At 57.1% G+C, this 18,251-nt stretch overlaps 1 protein-coding gene across 1 annotated transcript; it reads right to left on the reverse strand.

Moving 5' to 3' along the window:
* Positions 1-5,804: 5,804 nt before the first annotated feature.
* On the reverse strand, positions 5,805-16,550 carry RPS6KA4 (ribosomal protein S6 kinase A4). The gene is made up of 17 exons (XM_028118329.1): positions 16,424-16,550; positions 16,245-16,316; positions 15,323-15,541; positions 15,114-15,229; positions 14,441-14,548; positions 14,129-14,209; positions 13,939-14,042; positions 13,692-13,842; positions 11,235-11,399; positions 9,244-9,375; positions 8,962-9,095; positions 8,773-8,866; positions 8,117-8,290; positions 7,843-8,037; positions 7,311-7,470; positions 6,946-7,109; positions 5,805-6,681 (listed from the first exon to the last, which is right to left on the reverse strand). The coding sequence occupies exons 1-17, from the start codon at positions 16,476-16,478 to the stop codon at positions 6,487-6,489; spliced, it is 2,319 nt and encodes a 772-aa protein (XP_027974130.1). The 5' UTR covers positions 16,479-16,550; the 3' UTR covers positions 5,805-6,486.
* Positions 16,551-18,251: the final 1,701 nt, after the last annotated feature.

An 18,251-nucleotide genomic window follows, 5' to 3' on the forward strand; every position in this document is an offset into this window, starting at 1 on the left:
GGCAACCTCCAGGACCTCTGCCAACACAGACATGGACATCCTGGCAAGGACACACCCGGGGCTGGGGAGATGCATCGTTTCATTTTCAAGGAGACAGCGTATCTTGGATCTTGCCCATGCTGCTGCGAGTCATATAAAATGATAGGATCTTTCTAAAGGGCAGTATGATCATATATACCAAAAGCCTTTAAAATGTGCATGCATGAGCACATCCTTTAGCACATTAATTCACCTCTAGGAAATGTATCCTAAGGAAATATTTGGACAGGTGAGCAAAGATGTAGCACAAGAATGACCATTGCAGCACTGTTTAAAATAGCAAGAAACTGAAAACAGCCCAAGTAGCCAAAAATAGAGAAAAATCTAAATAAATCATAATATCCCCCCAAATTTTTTTAAGATTTTATTTTCAAGTAATCTCCAGACCCAAGGTGGAGCTCGAACTCACAACCCGGAGGTGAAGAGTTGCACACTCCACCGACTGAGCCGGCCAAGCACTGCCCCCCGACAAAAATGTTTTTAATATAATTATTGGCATAGATATTCAAATCTATTTAAAACAGGTTACAGTAACTTATTTACATTTTGATGCCAAATCCATTGAAAATCACTATCAATAAGGAAAAATCTAGGGGCACCTTGACCGGCTCAGTCTGTGGAGCGAGCAACTCTTGATCTCGGCGTCATAGGCTCAAGCCCCACTTTGGGTGTGGAGATTACTTAAAAATAAAATCTTTAAAAAATAAAAATATAGGGGCGCCTGGGTGGCTCAGTTGTTAAGCGTCTGCCTTCGGCTCAGGTCATGATCCCAGGGTCCTGGGATCAAGCCCTGCATCGGGCTCCCTGCTCAGTGCAGAGCCTGCTTCTCCCTCTCCCTCCACCTGCTGCTTCCCCTGCTTGTGCTCTCTCTCTCTCTGTCAAAAATAAATAAAATCTTAAAAAATAAAAATAAATATAAAATATAAAGAAAGAAGATAAAGAAAAATCTGGATGTGAATGCATCAAAATGTTAACAAGATTATCTATGAGTAATGCCACCAATGGTTTTTCATTTTTTCATTTTTTTTCCCTTTTGTATTTCCTGATTTTTTTCTAAAATTAACATTTAATGGGGGCCACCTGGGTGGCTCAGTCAGTTAAGCGTCTGCCTTCGGCTCAGGTCAATGTCCCAGGGTCCTGGGACCAAGCCCCACATCAGGCTCCCTGCTCAGTGGGGAGCCTGCTTCTCCCTCTGTCTCTGCTCCTCACTCCTGCTTGTGCTCTCTCTCTCAAATAAATAAATAAATATTTTTTAAAAATAAATAAATAGGGGCATCTGGGTGGCTCAATGGGTTGGGCATCTGCCTTTGGCTTGGGTCATGATCTCCAGGTCCTGGGATCAGACTTGTGGGGGGGGGGGTCCTTGCTCAGCGGGGAGCCTGCTTCTCCCTCTGCCTCTCCCCCACCCTGTGCTCTGTCTCTCCCTCTCTCAAATGAATAAATGAAATTTTTTAAATAAATAAATAAATAAATTTTATTTAAATAAAATTAATATTCAATGAAGGGGAACTTTTCTTGATCACCTATACATTTTTTTAAGATTTTATTTATTTATTTATTTATTTATTTATTTAATTGACAGAGAGAGAGACACACAGCGAGAGAGGGAACACAAGCAGGGGGAGTGGAAGAGGGAGAAGCAGGCTTCCCTCCAAGCAGGGAGCCTGATGCGGGGCTCGATCCCAGGACCCTGGGATCACAACTTTAGCTGAAGGCAGATGCTTAACGACTAAGCCACCCAGGCGCCCCCACCTATACATTATATGTTAGTCTGACTAGACATGAAATATGCCCACACAGAACTACAGAAGAACTGATTAACATCAGTGCCTCTGGTAACGCAGGGCATGTGGAAGGAAATTTTTTTCACTGTGTGCTCTATTGTATCCTTTGAATTTTGAATCATGAGTTTCTATCACTTCACAAATGTAAACTAAATTTAAATTTTGAAACAAAGATTTAAGGAGCCTCACTGCCCTTCACAAACCCCATTTTTGTGCAGCAGTGAATGTGGAAGGAGACTAGTTATACCAGAGTTGCAAACCCAAATACCTAGAAAGACCAAGGAGATAAATGAGGGACAGAGCTGGTGTGAGCAATAGGGAGTGGTGGGGACTGTGGCAAACTAGAAAGCAGAGGCCCTCTCTGTGGTGGCAACAGGATTCTGCACTGGCTGGTCAGGCTGCACAGGAAGACTGCCCCGGGGAGCCCTTCCAGTTTTCAATAAAAGTCAAACTTCCAGACTTTCATATGCATTTTCTCATTTTAGAACACATGCTACACCCCCCACCAGAAAAACAAGTCTCTACCTGTGCCTACAGGTTGCCAGTTTGCCATTCCTACTCCATTACTGTGGATTTTTTTTTTTTTTTTAGATTTTATTTATTTATTTGACAGAGAGAGAGACAGCGAGAGAGGGAACACAAGCAGGGGGAGTGGGAGAGGGAGAAGCAGTCTCCCCACTAAGCAGAGAGCCTGACTCAATCCGAGGACCCTGGGATCATGATCTGAACCAAAGGCAGACGCTTAACTGAATGAGCCACCCAGGTGCCCCTCTGTGGAATATTCTTATTGAAAACTCCAGGGAACATTAGGGAGGGGCAACTTGCCCAGAGTCAAACAGTGCTTGCACAGGGCACGGATGAAAAACTGGCACCCTGACTTCACTTGCAACGGTGGTTAGTTAACAGTGACTTGTGGGGAGGTGAATGCATAGGGGGCTGTCAGGCCCTCTCGGGGACATCAGGATATTAACAGAGCCAGGGGCACGAGCCTGCTCTCTGAGGCCCTTTTTTAAAAAAAGATTCATTGTTTTTGAAAGAGAGAGAGAGCGCCAGTGGGAGGGGCAGAGGCAGAGGGAGAGAGAATCTCAAGCAGACTCCATACTGAGCGCGGAGCCCGATGCGGGGCTCGATCTCACGACCCTGAGATCATGACCTGAGCTGAAACCAAGAGTCGGGTGCTTAACGGACTGAACCACCCAGATGCCCCTCTCTGAGGCCATTTTCCGAGTGGGATAGAGGCCCAGTGCAGAAGGATGAGCCCCCTCCACTCTACTGATTCCGCAACCACATAAGGCTGGCCTTGTCAGAGGCCAACATCAAGGTGTAGAAGCAGGCTGCCAGACGGCAGGTTCTGATCGCTTGCCTCTGGCCTCCCCACCTCCCCGCCTGTGGCCAGGCCCTCCCCGCCCATTCTGTTGGTTCACACCTGGCCCAGCCTACAACCCAAGTCACAGCTATCTCCCCTAATGTGTGTCAGGCCACACAGGGCAGAGGCGGGATTCAGCTCAAGGATGGCTCATTGCCCTGAGCCCCAGCCCTTTCCTCCCCCAACAGGCTTCCCCTCCGAGGCCCATCCTCTGAGCCCCAGTTCCTTCACCCACGAAATGAAGCCAAGAAGACCTCTTTCTTAGGGTGAGTTACATAGGATAAAAGGGTGAGGAGACTGAAGATGAGAGACTTTTAGCCATCAAATTAGCAAAGGTTTTTAAATGACAATGTTCAGGGCATAGAATGAAATGGGACATTTTCATATCCTGCTTCTGAGACTATATGCCAGTACAATATTTATGAAAGGTTATTTGAAAGTATATTTCAAAATGTATATCAAAGCATGCCCGGCAAACCTATAGAGACGGGACTCAGATGAGTGGTTGCTTTGGGCTGGAGAGTTGAAGGGCAATGGGGCATAACTGCCAATGGGTAGAGTTTCCCATGGAGGTGAAAAGTGTTCTAAAATTAGACCGCAGTCATGGCTGCACAACTCTAAAATACTAAAAATCACTGAATTGTACTTTAAATGGGCTCTTAAATAATACATTATATGAGTCTTATCTCAATAGAGCTACTTTTAAATGCACAGATTTGTGTACAAACCTGTTTGTCTCAGCATCATTTATGATAGAAACAAAGTTTTCAACAACCAAAACATCCAGCATTGGGGTAAAATTAAAGCCTGTCTTGGGGCGCCTGGGTGGCTCAGTCCGTTAAGCAGTTGCCTTCGGCTCAGGTCATGATCCTGGGGTCCTGGGATCGAGCCCCACATCTGGCTCCCTGCTCAGCGGAAAGCCTGCTTCTCCCTCTCCATCTGCCTGCCACTCTGCCTACTTGTGCTCTCTCTCTCTCTCTGTCAAATAAATAAATAAAATCTTAAAAAAAAAAAAATTAAAGCCCGTCTTTACAGTGGAACTCCTGGGGTTGAAGGAATTCTGGAATCAGCCCACTGGGGTCAAATGCACTTTTAGCTGAGTGACCTCGAGCAAGGTGCTGAGGCTCACCTTTCTCATCTCTGAAATGAAGATGATGCTTTTCTCATAAACTAGTTGTGAGGAGTCAGGGAGCTAATTCACGTCGAGTACTCAGGCCTGTCCCTGCGCATCGGAAGACCTCAGTAAATCTCAGTAAATCCTTCATGACTGAATGACCACAATGTCACATCTGTTCATTCACCAGTTCATCTTAACAGTCATGTGACCCCCTTTAAAAACGATAAAATGGGGAAGCCTGAGGCTGTTTGGTGAGCTGCTCACGCCACAGTCAGTAACACAGGACTCAGAATTCCAGATGCTTTCCCCTTCTCCTCGTCTCCTGGGGACCTGCTCCTAGGCCCTTCCCTCCTCTCTCACACCTTCAGGATGGGACACAGCTGGATGTCCCCCATGGGACCCCACCTGCCCCTGGGGCCTGCCTGCCTTTGCCCGAACTTCAGCATCTCTAGGTTCATGTCTTCCGGGTACCTCCCCCCCACCCCCCCACCCCCATAAGAGGCAAACCTCAAGATGGGAAGGTCCACCATGAGATACCCCCACGGGGTAATGTGGGAAGAGAAGGCCTGGAGACAGACGCCTAGAGTGGTACTATCCAGGCAACCCTGGGGTAGGGTTCTCTGCACTGTACAAATAGCTCTGACCCGGGTGCCCACAAAGATGCTGGGGCCACAGTGGCCCTGTGGCCCCAACTACCTAGCTGGGATCGCAGAGCAGGGGGAGTCTCACGGTCTGCTGGAGCGGGGCCACACTGATGACTCTGAGCAGCACGAATATGGGCGGCTCCCCTCACTCGGTCCCTCACAGACAGGCACCAAGCTGTGCCCAACTGACCTCTCTCTAAGGGCCCAGCCCTCCTCCTCTTCACCAGATGAGCTTCCAGAGAGGAGGCCGTGATCCAGAGCTAAAGCATCCCTGGACACAGTGATTGGGCCACCGTGGACACATGACCTAAGTGCATCCAATCAGAGTACATCTTGGCATTTCCCTCGGGAATGCCTACAACAAAGACTCTTTATCACCCTATTTCAGTCCGTAGCCCCTGGAGCACTCCGCACTCACCCTGGGGTCAAAGGGAAAATCCTCCAGGCTGCAACACCAAGAAAACAGAATAAAAAATTCAGACTGAAAAACTGGGTCCTGATCCTGTGTTTGTGTACAGATCAGGCCTTGCCTGGGTCTCCCCCTGCAAAGTATAGTTATAAGAGCCTAAAAATCCCACTCTGCTGAAGTTTAGGTTCTATTACTTACAACCAAGAGAATTCTAAAGGATACGTGGCAGAGCTGTCCGAATACACAGCCAGGATGATTGTTTGGCCCCCCTGCTGCTCAGGCCAAAAGTCAAGGACAAAGGGTATGGTCTGACCCAGAAGGGTATGCCCTGCTCCTCTCTGAGGCCCCAGGCCCCCTCGGCTGAGAATTTGCCCCAAGCCCTCTGCCCCGCCCCCCCCCCCCCCCCCCCCCCCCGCCGTCCTCACACACACAGATGACGCACACAGCACTGGATGGACTTTTATTTTAAAGTCAAAGGCACAGCCTGGCTGGGCTGAGGCAGTGACTGTGGATGCCCAGCCCAGACCCTCAAGGCCCTGCCCCCAGCCAGAGGCAGCTGTGCCAAGGGGGGTTGGGGGGGGGGAGAAGGGGCCTCCCCCTTTAGGGTTCGCCTACTTCCTTCCTTCACCCCAACAGGGGAGAAGCAGGTGACATAAAGTGAGGCAGAAACGCTTCCGGGGCCTCTCCTTGAACCCCCCCCCAACACAGGTCTTTGGTGGACGTAATTGCACAGACAGTCCATAAAGTGACAGCTAGAGGGGCGCCCCCTCCCAAGAGCAGGGCCTCAGGGGAGGGCAGGGGAGAGGTCCCAGTTTCTCCCCGTGGCAACTCAGTGCGGAGAATCGAGAAACGGGGGAGGAGCCCTTCGGGTGGAGCAGCCCCCTGAGGGAGAAGTGCCTTCTGTCAGATGAGGCACAGTCTTGGCAGAGGCCCCTCCCTCCCTGCATCTCTAACTCTATCTGGTAAGACATAAAAAATTCTCTGCTTATAAAAATACTTCTGCTCTGTCTGGGAGTGGGGGGGGGGGAAGGGGAGGGAAGGGCAATCCCTGGGGATGGCGCGGGGCCAATACCGAGGCTCCCAGGTCACAGCCCCTATGGGGGAAGGAGGGGTCGCTGTGGCGGGGGCTAGGAGGGCGGCAGGGGGCCGTTGGCTCGTCTGGGGGCTCCCTTGGCGGCGGGGGCCCTGCCCGGGGCGGCGGGCGCGGGGGAGACGCGGCGGGAGGTGGCGGCGCTCCGCAGCTTCTGTTTCCGCCGCTTGGCCAGCGGCGCGTTCTCCACGCTCTTCAGGAAGAAGCCCTCGCGCTTGCCCCGGTTGAAGGCCTGGACGAAAGTAGGAGGTGAGGGCCCCACCACCACCGGCCGGGCCTCGACTTCCAGATCCTAGCTTTAACCCCATCCCGCATCTTCCCTCCCATCCCACTAGGTCAAGGCCAACAGGTCGTTGGCCTCCACACTCTCCAAAGGTCAGGGTGGCCACCGACCAGAGGCCAGGACTCAAGTCACCTCACCTTTATGGGCTCGGAGGGCGTCGCCTCCTGGAGGCCCCGCCTCCCCACCCCGCCTCCCACAGGCCCCGCCCCTCACCATGAAAGTGGCGTTGAGCCCCGAGCGCACAGCTGGCCCCGAGGACTCCAGCACGTCCGGTGTGCGGAGTGGGGGCGAGGAGCGGGCGCTGCCGTCCTGCAGCCATGAGCTGCCCCGCAGCCCCTCGAGCTTCAGACGCTTGGCAGGGTCCACCGTCAGGAGCCCTGGAGCCAGGGCAGGGAAGGGCTGAGGAGGGGCCGTGCGTGGAGGCTGCGCCCCAGAGAGATCCCAACAGCCCCACTCTCCTCCCTGACCAGTCCCCCAGACCAAACACCTAACCCACTGACGACCCCTGCCCCACCTTGACCCCATGGCCGCCCCCCTCTGTGACACCTCCTACCCCCTCCCACCCCCCCACTCCGCACCTCGGACCAGCTCCTTGGCTTCCTCAGACACGCCCTGCCAGGCCTCCCCGTCAAGAGAGAAGCGCCCCTCGCGGATCTTGCACATGATCTCTGCCGCCTGGCTCTGCCCACCCTGGCCTGAGGCCCCCTGGAAGGGGACCTGCCCCGACAGCATCATGTACTGGGGAGGCGGGGGGGGGGGGGGGGGGGAGGAGTGAGACCGGTCCGGGCCGCAGGGCCAAGACAGGCCAGGAGGCTGACTTAGCCCACCCACAGAACCGTTCACCCTCTCCACGAGGCTACCTCCTGAGGCCCATGCGTGATGATGTTGACCTCCAACCCCTAATACTCGGGGGCCCTGACCCCAGCACCTGGGCAACCCTGCCTCTGTATTAGGACTACCTCTAAACCCAGCCTCAGAGCAAACTCTGCCACCCCCACCAAGATAACCCCTGTCCTCTGCCTCGGGGGCGTCCCTGCTGGCCCGCACCGGGGAACCCTCTGGCCCCAGGCCGGAGGCACCCCGAGCCGTCCCGGGGACCCCGTCTCATACCAGAATGACACCGAGGCTCCAGAGGTCGCAGGACTCGTCGTAGCCCTGCTGCGCCAACAGCTCGGGAGCGGCATACTGCAGCGTGAAGCAGGGCGTCTGCATGGGCCCCGCGGGGCTCTGCGGGCGCAGCCGCGCGAACCCAAAGTCGATGATCTTCACGGGGGCTCCGGGCGTGTCATCGGCGTACAGAATGTTCTGTGAGGACGGCGGGGCGCCGTCAGAGACTAGCCCTCCGCGCCTCAGCCCTCCCCGGCTGCCCAAGCCACACGCCCACCTCTGGCTTGAGGTCCCGATGCACCACGCCCGCCTCCTCGTGCATGAAGCTCACTGCCGACACGAGGCTGCGCAGGATCTGGCTTGCTTCGGACTCGCTGAAGTGCCGCTTCTTGCGGATGTGCTCCAGCAGCTCCCCGCCCTGCAGCAGCTCCAGGACCAGGTACGTGTGCAGCTGCGGGGCGGAGCGGCAGGCCTAGGTCACCACCTGGGTCAAGGTGCGACCTACTTACCGACCCCACTGCAATCCACACCGGGCCCCACCCACTGACCAGGCCCCGCCCCTAGCCCCAGTCCCTGCCTCTATTCGAGCCCGGAACTCAAGACCACCCGAAAACCACCCTTAGGCCCCACGTCCTTCTGGGCCTCTGCCCCTTTGCCACCTTAAATCCCAGTCCCCTCCACGTCTTCCTCAAATTCTGTTCCCTTGGCCATCCTCAGCTCCGCCTTCCGATCCTCCTGCCCTACTCCGCTCAAATCCCACCTCTCTGGCCCGCCACATCCCTCAGCGCCCCCACCCACCCAGTCCTCAGGCCCCTCCTCCTGCCCGCCTCCCCGCCCACCACACCCCCATCCCCCACCCCACCCCAGCCCCACTGCCCTCCAAGAGCAGCCTCCTGAGTCCCTGAGTTGTGCCGCAGCCCAAGAAAGGGTCACCTGGTCGTGATGCACGTCATGCAACTTCACCACGTTTGGGTGCAACTGGCAAAGCCGTAGGGCAGCCACTTCTCGTTGCGTGTTCGCCTCCAGCCTGGGGGCAAGGCAGGCGCGGTCAGCTGGGCCGACCTCCGGCCCCGCCTCCCGGAGCCGGCTTCGCCCGGCCCCGCCCAGCCCGGGCCCACCCACCTGCGGCTGAGGATCTTGACCGCGAACTCCTGGCCACTCTGGCGCTGGCGACAGCGGCGACACACGGAGAAGCTGCCCTGGCCAAGCGCGGGCTCCCGCAGGTCCAGCTCGTACTGCTGGAAGAAAGGCGAGTCCTGGCGGCGAAGGGGGCGCGTCAGAGATCCTACCAGGGAGCCCCTCCAAACCTCACCAGGGTCACACCGTGGGCGCCTGCTGAAGCCAGGTCTGGAATCCGCGAGCCCAGACACCCCAGAATCAACTCCCCACCCGGGCCCCACCCACCTGCATCATGGCGCTCCTGGCCACCGCTGCCCGGCCGGGCCGGTCTCCAGCGCCAGATGCTTCCAGCACGTCGGTCATCATCACCGCGTTGTTATGGTCAAACAGGATGGAGGGCGCCACGAAGGAGTATCCCTGCAGGGTGGAGGGGGTGGAGGGGGCTTATGGGCATAGGGGCTGCAGGTGCATATGGAGTCCCTGCAGGTGCATATGGAGTGAGTCCCTGGAAGGCCCAGGCCCAGTGAGGGGCAGGGCTCAGAGCAAGACCCTGGACCAGAGTGGGTGGGGGAGGACATTGCTTTGGTACGCTGGTGCACACAGGTGTGTGGACATTTCATTCCACCTTGTTCTATGATCACTTGGGTTCATGTCCCCACCCCAGTCTGTGACTCCACCGTTCTCATCACAGTAACCCCCCCACCCTGAGTGCGAAGGGCATCATTTAGCACAGTGCAGTGACCCAGAAAATGATGGACCCAAGGCAGGAAAGGGCCATGGCCTGGCATCACACACACTTAGCTTATGAGAATTCAAATCCACCCACTGAATACAAAAAGTCTTTATGCCTTCATCTCAAACCAAACATTGGCCCCCTCTGCAAGGGGGCGCTACTGAGGAAATACAAAGAGGCAATTCAAGGGATTCTTAAGGGTAAGTTTAGCAACAAATTGTTTTCTCCTAAAAACACATCCCCACTGTGCACAAGAATGCAGACTCCACACTTGTCTGTTAGGTTCACTGATCCATCCCTGGGGCCCAGATCAGTGCCTGGCACATTGTAGGCACTCAATACATATTCTTGAATCATTAAATGAATGACTGAGGGGCGCCTGGGTAGCTCAGTCAGTTGGGAGTACAATTTTTGGTTTCAGCTCAGGTCATGATCTCAGGGTGGTGGGATCCAGCCCTACATTAGGCTCCACGGTCAGCATGGAGTCTGCTTTAGACTCCCTCCCTCTGCCTCTGCCCCTCCCCCGCCCACTCTCTCACTCTCTAAAATAAATTAATAAATAGGTGGAGGGCTGTTCCAACACAGCCGTCACTTGGGAGAGCCTCACAGGGTGGCTGAGCCATCTACACTTGCTATTGGCCTGTTCTTATTTCATATTTATGGACCATGTCCTACAGGCCAGGCCCCACACTGGGCAAAGGGACACAGAAATTAAACATAGTCCCTGTCTTCTGGGTGCTTCCAGACCAGGGGAGGCAGTCCCAGTAAGGCAGTTAGGATACAACCTGACATGGTGCTTAGAAGGAGGCGCCATCTCCAGAGGACCAGTGCACAAGGAGAGGGCAACCCAGGACCAGAGCGGCGGGGAGGAATTCATACAGGAGCAGCATCGCACAAGGAGGTTCACTTGAAAGGTGAGTGCGAGTGCCAGGTGGGCAGCTATGGGGAAGGTCCTCCAGGTGGAGGGAATTGCATGTGCAAAGGCACAGACGTGTGCTCTGGAACCTCTGAGCAGTTCGTAGGTGCCAGAGCACCAAGTGGCACAACAGTGAGCACTGAGGCTAGGGCACTGAGCAAGGACCACATCACGCAGGGCCTTGAATGCCGAGCAAAGGAGTTTGACCTTGCCATCAGGACTAAGCTTCTAAAACTGAGTGGAGGGGGCCTGTGCTTCCACACATGTGATATGGTTTGCCAAGGGACATGCAAAGCCACGATGTAAACATGGCATCTCTTTCTAGTTGTCCACTTAAGCAACTGGATACTTAAAACAGTATCTTTACGTTACAGTAGATATATGGAGTAGAAGGGAAGTTATCATGAAATTTAAAGATAAACCATGTAATTCAAAGATGAGTCCTGCCGTGGTAGTCTGTATGACTGACAACTCCAGGTACCCCATCAGTGGACAGGGTCTGGGGGGGATGCTGAGTCCTGATCAGAACACAGGGCCTATGCAGGGCCATGAGTCAGCCCCGGTCTAGGGTGGCAGCAGCATCATCCTGTCTCCATGGCATCTGCAGTTCGGTGAGCTCTCACTCACCTGGAAGATGCGAGGGTCCCCAGGCGGGGGGCTGCCAGGGGGTGAGTAGACAGGCTCCAGCCGAGTAAATTCTTCTGCAAAGTTGCCCACGTCCAGCTCCGAGCGGATCTGGGGTCGGAATGGGGCTGGAATTTTCCTGGCAGCCAGAGCAGCCCAATCCAGACCCTGGAGAAACAAATGAGAGACTGGGGGTGAAGGGTAGGAAGTGAAAACCCCTGTCCCCTCAGGCCACCTGACTGGGCAGCTCCTCCTCAGTGAGGCAAGAGTCTCTCTGGCATTTGGCTGGAAAGCTGTTCTCCCTGCCTCCCTGGCTTCTGTTTTTCTCCCTTTGATAAGAGAATCCCTATTTCCCTTAGAGAATCAGCTCTCCACCACACTCAGTCAATTCTGGGACTTTTGTTAGCATTGGCATACAAAACAAATCTCTTTCTCCAACCGGACTTAAACCTGGAAGGACATGGGCCTGGAACTGCTGGGGACCCCCTCGGGGTCTAATGGTGAAGTTCCCGTGGAGAACACCCAAGAGAAAAAGAAAGAAATTCTTAAAAACATAAATCCAACACCTGGATGCAGCCTTGCCTGAGGTCAGACCACTCTTCCTTGGACTTTTCACATACAGGAACTAAAACATGCCTTTTTAAGTTTAAGCTGGGATGGCAGAGCCTGTTTGTTGCCTGCCCAACTTCCATATTCCCTGTCTTCCTTAGTACCATAGCCCCAGTGTTATTATAGGAAGCAATGTACACAACTAAAAGCCAGTATTTAACAAACGTCCTTGCACTCAGGGGTGACCCATAACCTGTAAGTAAAAATTGTGAGAATCCAGAGAAAGAACCTCAAGAGGAGGGTGAACAGTTGGCATGTGTCCATTTTGCCCTTCCCCTTTCTCCTCCTGATTTCTGCCTAGATGACACCCTAAATGGCAAGCGCTCCAGCAGCCATTTTGGACCACGAGGCAACCCTGGGGCTGGAGGCCACATGCTAAGAATGGAGGAGAGTTGAAAAAAAAAAAAAAGAAGAAGAAAGGAGCTTGTATTCATGAAAACAACACAGCAGCCCTGGTCCGCCAACCTTTTATATGAGAACAGAAATAAAAAAATAAACCTCTATCTTGTCTAGACCACTGTTCACTCTGCTCTCTCTTCTTAGCAGCCAATCTCTCTACTCCAAGGATATCACCATTTTGAGTAGGACTTTTTGTCACTTGCAGCCAAGAGGCCTGATTTGGTCTCAAAGGCCCCGGGTCTGGTACCAGGACCTCAGCATTGCTATCACCAAAGGGGCTGTCTTGAGAGCAGGGGGATTGCAGGGAACACCCCTTCTGAGCATCAGGCCTCGAAGACCTTAGGGCTTCTCCAGTATGACTGCCGGTCAACCGGCTCCCAGAACCCAGGGCCCCGCATGCACTCAGGGTGGGCTTGCGGAATCTGCCTAAGGAAACGGACACTGCCCAGCCCCTTCCCCCACAAAGGGACAACTTCACCACAAAGACTTAGATTCCTGTCTCAGAAAGCATCTCCAAGGGACTGTGGTGGAAAGATTGGAGATACCACTCATGGCAAGAGTAACGGAGTGCCTGGCCCACAATAAGTGCCCATAAATGGGCATTTCTGTGACGATGTCAGACAAGTGGCTAATCTGATGCCCACAAGTAAACAGAACACAGCAGTGAAGCACACAGGCTTCAAATATCCAGACCTGGACTTGGATCTGAGCCCCATCACTTCCTGGCTGGGTGACCTTGGGCAAATGACTTAACCTCTCTGAACTTCAGTTTCCCCATCTGGAAAGATGGGGATCATCAGAATGCTTTTGCAGATTACATGAAAGAATGCAAGCAAAGAGCCAACACACAGCAGGCGTTCACTGTTACAGGGTCCCGCTAGGGAATGACACTGGCCATGCACAGTGCCCGAGCCAGCGAGCTCTCACAAGGAAACAGAATTCACCTTGCACCGCACTCTAATATGTGCATGCTCTTAACAAGTGAACAAAACCCAAGCGACCGACCAACTGTCCATCTGAATGACAGGCACACAGAGTGCTGGACCAAAGAACAAAATGCCTGGGTGGGTGCGCAGAGCCCTAAGTGTGACTTTTAGTACTGACGTGAGCCAACAGGAGACCTGCAACCTATCCCCAGCTCTACACCATTTCCTGTGCCATCCAGAGCAGGTCGCCTCCCTTCTCTGAACCTGTCCGGTGAAAGGACCAACGAAGGCATTCTCAAGTCCCTGCCAGCCCTGACAGCCAATGAACCTACAATTCTTTCCCCCAGGAACACTCCTTCCAAGTTGCACCAGAGATGGAGAAAACAAACCCGCTTTATCTGGCGGTTTTTCTAAGTCAGGTGAAATCAGCTAGTCTCAGATCATCCCTCCAGGGTCCCCCAACCCAGAGCAGCGGCCCGGTCTGGGTAGCGTGCAGAGAGCTGTGGGGGCGAGTCAGGAGCCTCACCTGGAAGAAGGGGTGGTTCTTGACTTCCTGTGCACCCTGGGGCCCCGCGCCCAGCCGCTTCTTGGGGTCCTTGCAAAGTAGCCGCCGCAGCAGGTCCTGTGCCACGGGCCCGATCCGGGGGGGGAAGGGAGGGGAGCACTTCAGGATCCGTCTGGGAGGATTGGGGGGGCGTCAGGGGCAGCGAGCCCCCTCCCCAACCCTGCCCAGGCCCCTCCCCACCACCCCCTTCTCGTCCAGCCCCGCTCACCGGGACACCTCTGCCTGCGTGTTCCTCTCGCCCTCCAGTGTGAAGGGCGAGGCCCCGGTCAGCAGCTCAAAGAGCAGGATGCCCAGGCTCCACCAGTCCACCGCCTGCGGGGGCAGAGCCAGGGTGAGGGCCTGTGGCCACCCCCGCCTCACCCCACCGCCACTCCCCATCCACTCCCCGGCAAACCCACCTTGCCATGCCCCGACTTGCTGCGGATAATTTCGGGGGCCATGTACTCGATAGTGCCACAGAAGGAGAAGGTTCGTTCTTTCTGGGAGGGCAAGAAGACCCATTTGGACGCCCAGCAATCCCCAAGGCTCAGAGTGGGACTCGCTGGACTTGTGAGGGTTGGAACAGAGGGGCAGCGCCTCCTGAAGGCAGGGCCCAGACCTGTTTTCCTCTGCGCGGCCACAAACGCAGAGCCAGGCACAGAGCAGGAGACAGGAAAGCGGAGGCTTGCATGGGGGTGCAGCAGGAGGAAGGGAGAGTGCCCCTCGCTCACCTCCTCCGTCAGGAACTCCTTGCTGAGCCCGAAGTCTGTGAGGACGATGTGGCCCTCGGAGTCAAGCAGCACGTTCTCCAGCTTCAGATCTCGGTAGATGATACCCAGCTGGTGGGAGCAACACCAGTGCTGAGGCTTCCTCCCCGACACCCCTGCCTCCTACGGCTGGTGCCCAGGGACCAAGACCCAGCTCGGGATAAGGGGAGCCCCCTAGAGAAGGGGGCTCTGGTGCAGGAGTGGGCCCAGGCACCGGGCCATCAGATGGGAAAAGACATTTCCAGTGTAAAAGCAAGGAAGGACACCACTGGAACAGGCCCCAAGGCCCCAGAGGGAAGGAGAGCCTGTGTGAAGAGCCCCATTGCAAGAAGGCCTTGGGAGCCAAGGCATGAGGTCTCCATTTGAGGAAGTGCTGTGAGCGTGGCCCTGGGAGGCAGCCCCGAGTTCCCTGTTGGAGGAAAGCCCCTTTGAGGAGGTGCCACAGGGGAGCGGGGCGGTGGGGCGGGGGGGGGGGGGGTGGATAGACCCCTCCCCAGACAGCACTAAGGCCTTCCTTCCAGATGCATCCAGGCCCGGCCCCCACCAAGACCACCCAAGAGAGAGCGCTTCAAGGCTGCCATGTCTGGAGGCCCCTCAGTGCCCGTGGCAAGAGCCCGGAGGCCGGGTCCTCACCCACCTTGTGCAGGTGCTCCAGGGCCAGCACGATCTCGCCCCCATACACGCGCACCTCGGCCTCTTTGAAGTGCTGGCGCTGGTAGAGGTGGGTGAACATCTCGCCTCCACTCACATAGTCTGGGGGGTGGAATGGAGGTTGGGACGCAATGCCGACCGAGCGGCCCCACCTGCCTCTGTGGCCCCCCAAGGTCGGTAGGTGCCCACCCTTACCCAGGATGAGGTGCAGCTTGGCGTCCGTCTGGAAGGCGTAGTGCAGCGTAACCAGGAAGGGTGCCTGGCGCACCAGCTCCAGCACGGAGCGCTCGGTGCGTGTGTGTTCCTGCGTCTTGGCGCGCTGCACCAGGGCTGCCTTACGCAGCACCTTCATGGCATACAGCTTCCCTGCATCGTGCCCGACTGCTTTCCGCACCAGGAACACCTTCCCGTAGGCTGTGGGAACAGTGAGCGAGCGGAGGGGTAGACCGTGAGCGGAAGGGTGGTGCAGACTAGTGGGGGCGGGGGTGGGGGCGATGCCAACCCAGAGGGTGTGCACATTGGGGGAAGGAGCTGGAGTGAGAGGCAAGGGTGCAAAAGGCTGACAGAGCCTTCTCAGGAAAAGGTGTACACAGCCCCGGAGGGTCCACAAAAGCGGGGAGGAGATGTGCAAACCAGGCTGGAAGACGTGCAACTCCTGGAGGCTTGCCGTGCAGGGTGGGGGCAGAACATGGGCAGAGCTGGGGCAGATCAGACAGATGCCGGGGGATGCAAAGTGGCCGGGGGAGGGATGTGCAAACCCAGGCCGGGGACCTTGCAAAGCTGGGAGTGAGCAAAGCAGGAGACCAGGCTCCCATATCGCACGGGGGAGGAGGTGTGCAAATCCCTCGCGAGGGCTGCAAGCCCTGGAGGGTGTTGGCAAATCCCGGAGGACCTTACAGGGAGGAGCAACAGAATGTGGAGCAGTGCTAGGAGTAGGCATGTCCCTGGGAGTGGGCATGCAAACCCTGGCAGGGCAGGGCGGGGCAGGCAAGGCGGGCCCTGCCGGGAAAGGGTGGGGGGCATTGCCGGAGGCCTGGCCCAGGCCCAGGCGGGTGCGCCGCCGGGAGGCCCAGGGCACCAGGCTCGGGACACCTGCCCCGGGGGTGGGGGTCCTCACCTCCCGTGCCCAGCACCTTGAGCAGCTCGAAGTTCTCGACGCTCACCTTCTCCTCGTGCCCGGTCAGGTTGGCTGTGGGCACAGGAGGCGAATGAGCCCGGCCAGTGCATGCCCCCCTCCCAGCCCAGCCCCGGCAGCCCTCATCCGGCCCCGCGCCCCCTGGCCGCCCCCCGCCCCACCTTCGGTGATCCGCAGCTCCACGGCGCAGCCCTCGTCCTCGTCCTCGTCCCCCATGGCGTGCGGGTCGCCGGGGGCCCGCGCGGCTCTGCTCCCGGGCGGCGCCGGTTACATGGCGGCTCCGGCCGGGGCGGGCGCTTCCTGGTGCCGCCTCCGGGGGCCGAGGCGGGCGCCGGCACCGCCTCCCGCTCCCCGCCCCGCGCGGCCTGAGTCAGGCGGCTGGAACGTGACAGCGCCGGGCGGCGGGTGGGCGCGTGGGGGCGGCCCGGCTCCCTCCGGCGCGCGGGGCCGGCGGCAGGGCTGTGCGCTCCGGGACCCCGTGCGACCCTCCCGGGGACCTGGGAACCCCCTTTGGGAGCCGCATCTGGGGTCCGGGGAGAACCTGGAGCCTCTACTGGGTGGGCACTCCCCAGCCAGGTGTCTGCCCGGGTGCCCGCTGAAGCCAGCGAGGAGGAGACACGGGAGCCCGCGCCCCAAGGGGCCTGGGGGAGGGGCCACCCAGGCGCTTTGGAGCCGCCCCCTCCAGGGTGCCGGGGCCCGAAGGGCAGCCGCATCTCTGTCCAATTCTTAGCCGCCAGCCAAAGGGAGGGATTTCATAGAGATCTCTATTCACTCGCTCAGTTTTGATCACTCCTAGAGCAGGACAAAGAGGGGGAGGAGATATGTAGGTTCCCTTGACAGCCTGAAGCCTCAGGGCTCCCCTTGTCCAGGTGCTGCCCTGGAGGCCTCCGCCCAGCACCTCTCACTCAAGTGTGGACTTGCCTTCTCAGGGGAGGGCCTGGGGGCTCCGGGGCCCTGACGACCCTGTCTCTGGGCGGGGCCTGCCCAGGGAGCACCTGCCGCGGGCGCTGGGAGGGTACTGGAGCCAAGCCCAACTCTGACAGGAGGCGTGGCTGATTTCCTGTCCAAATCTCTTTAGAGTGGACCTGTGGAAGCACGGCAGCCCCCAGCCACCCTTCGCAGCCCACCCAGTGCCACACACCCCTCACATGGTTCTGTCCCGACGTCCCCAAGCCCAGCACAGAGCCCAAAGTAACCTCAAAAAAGTAACCTCAGAGCCACACAGGGGGCCTCCTCTCACGGTCCAGCCCAGGGCCCCTGGCTGGCCTGTGCTCCAGAGCCTCCCTGACGACTGACAGGAGCCACCAACAGAGTAGGGTGGCCATCAGAGCCCCCAGGCTGAGGCCTATGGGAAGGGGCTTTCAGCTCCTCAGCCCTGCTTGAGGCCGGGGGTCCACTCCCACCTCACCACACTCTGAAGGTTGGGCTGAGAGAAGAGCAGAGCCGTCAGTTTATCCCCAAGGGGGGCTGTGGAAACCCCATGAGTCAGGCTGCTGCCGGTCACCCCTCCCAGCTCTGCCCACCCCCAGATTCAGGCTGCCTCACCTCAGCCCTGGCAGCCGCACCCTACCCTGGGCGGCCCTGGGTGCCCTGACTCACGTCCTGCCCCCTAGCCTAATTGCCCCTTTCCTGGGCGTCGTTCTGGAAGCTCTGGTCAGAGACCAGTGTCCTTCCCACCTCTTGTGTCCCTCCATGAAAGCCCGTCAGCCTAGGTGACATCCCACTGGGCTGAGAACCCACTGGGGAGCAGCTCAACCCCAGAGGGGTGGAGAAAGTAAGAGAAGGCGAGAAGTAAAAGGAGGGAGGAGGGAGGGGGCGGAGCCTCTGGGGCTTCACTGGAGCCCAGACCCCACCTTCTAAGCAAAGGCGGAGCCCACACTTGGGCTACCCAGAACCCCACCTCCCCACACCACTGGGATATCCGAGTGAGCCTGACTAGCCCGGACCTCAAAGAAAGCCCTTCACCGCCCCGGGCAGGGTGAGGAAGCC

The sequence above is a fragment of the Eumetopias jubatus genome, unplaced genomic scaffold, assembly GCF_037043125.1.
Source record: "Eumetopias jubatus isolate StellerSeaLion01/CBP00866 unplaced genomic scaffold, mEumJub1_p1.0 scaffold_13, whole genome shotgun sequence".
Lineage (NCBI taxonomy): Eukaryota > Metazoa > Chordata > Mammalia > Carnivora > Otariidae > Eumetopias > Eumetopias jubatus.

What these genes read in the sequence shown, in the direction of transcription:
- RPS6KA4 (XM_028118329.1), bottom strand. Translation starts at nt 16,478, where the DNA reads ATGGGGGACGAGGACGAGGACGAGGGCTGCGCCGTGGAGCTGCGGATC. An exon ending in AGAACCACCCCTTCTTCCAG is followed by an intron (nt 11,400 to 13,691) that starts GTGAGGCTCCTG and finishes TTGTTTCTCCAG; the next exon opens with GGTCTGGATTGGGCTGCTCT. An exon ending in GGGACCCTCGCATCTTCCAG is followed by an intron (nt 9,376 to 11,234) that starts GTGAGTGAGAGC and finishes TCCACCCTGCAG; the next exon opens with GGATACTCCTTCGTGGCGCC.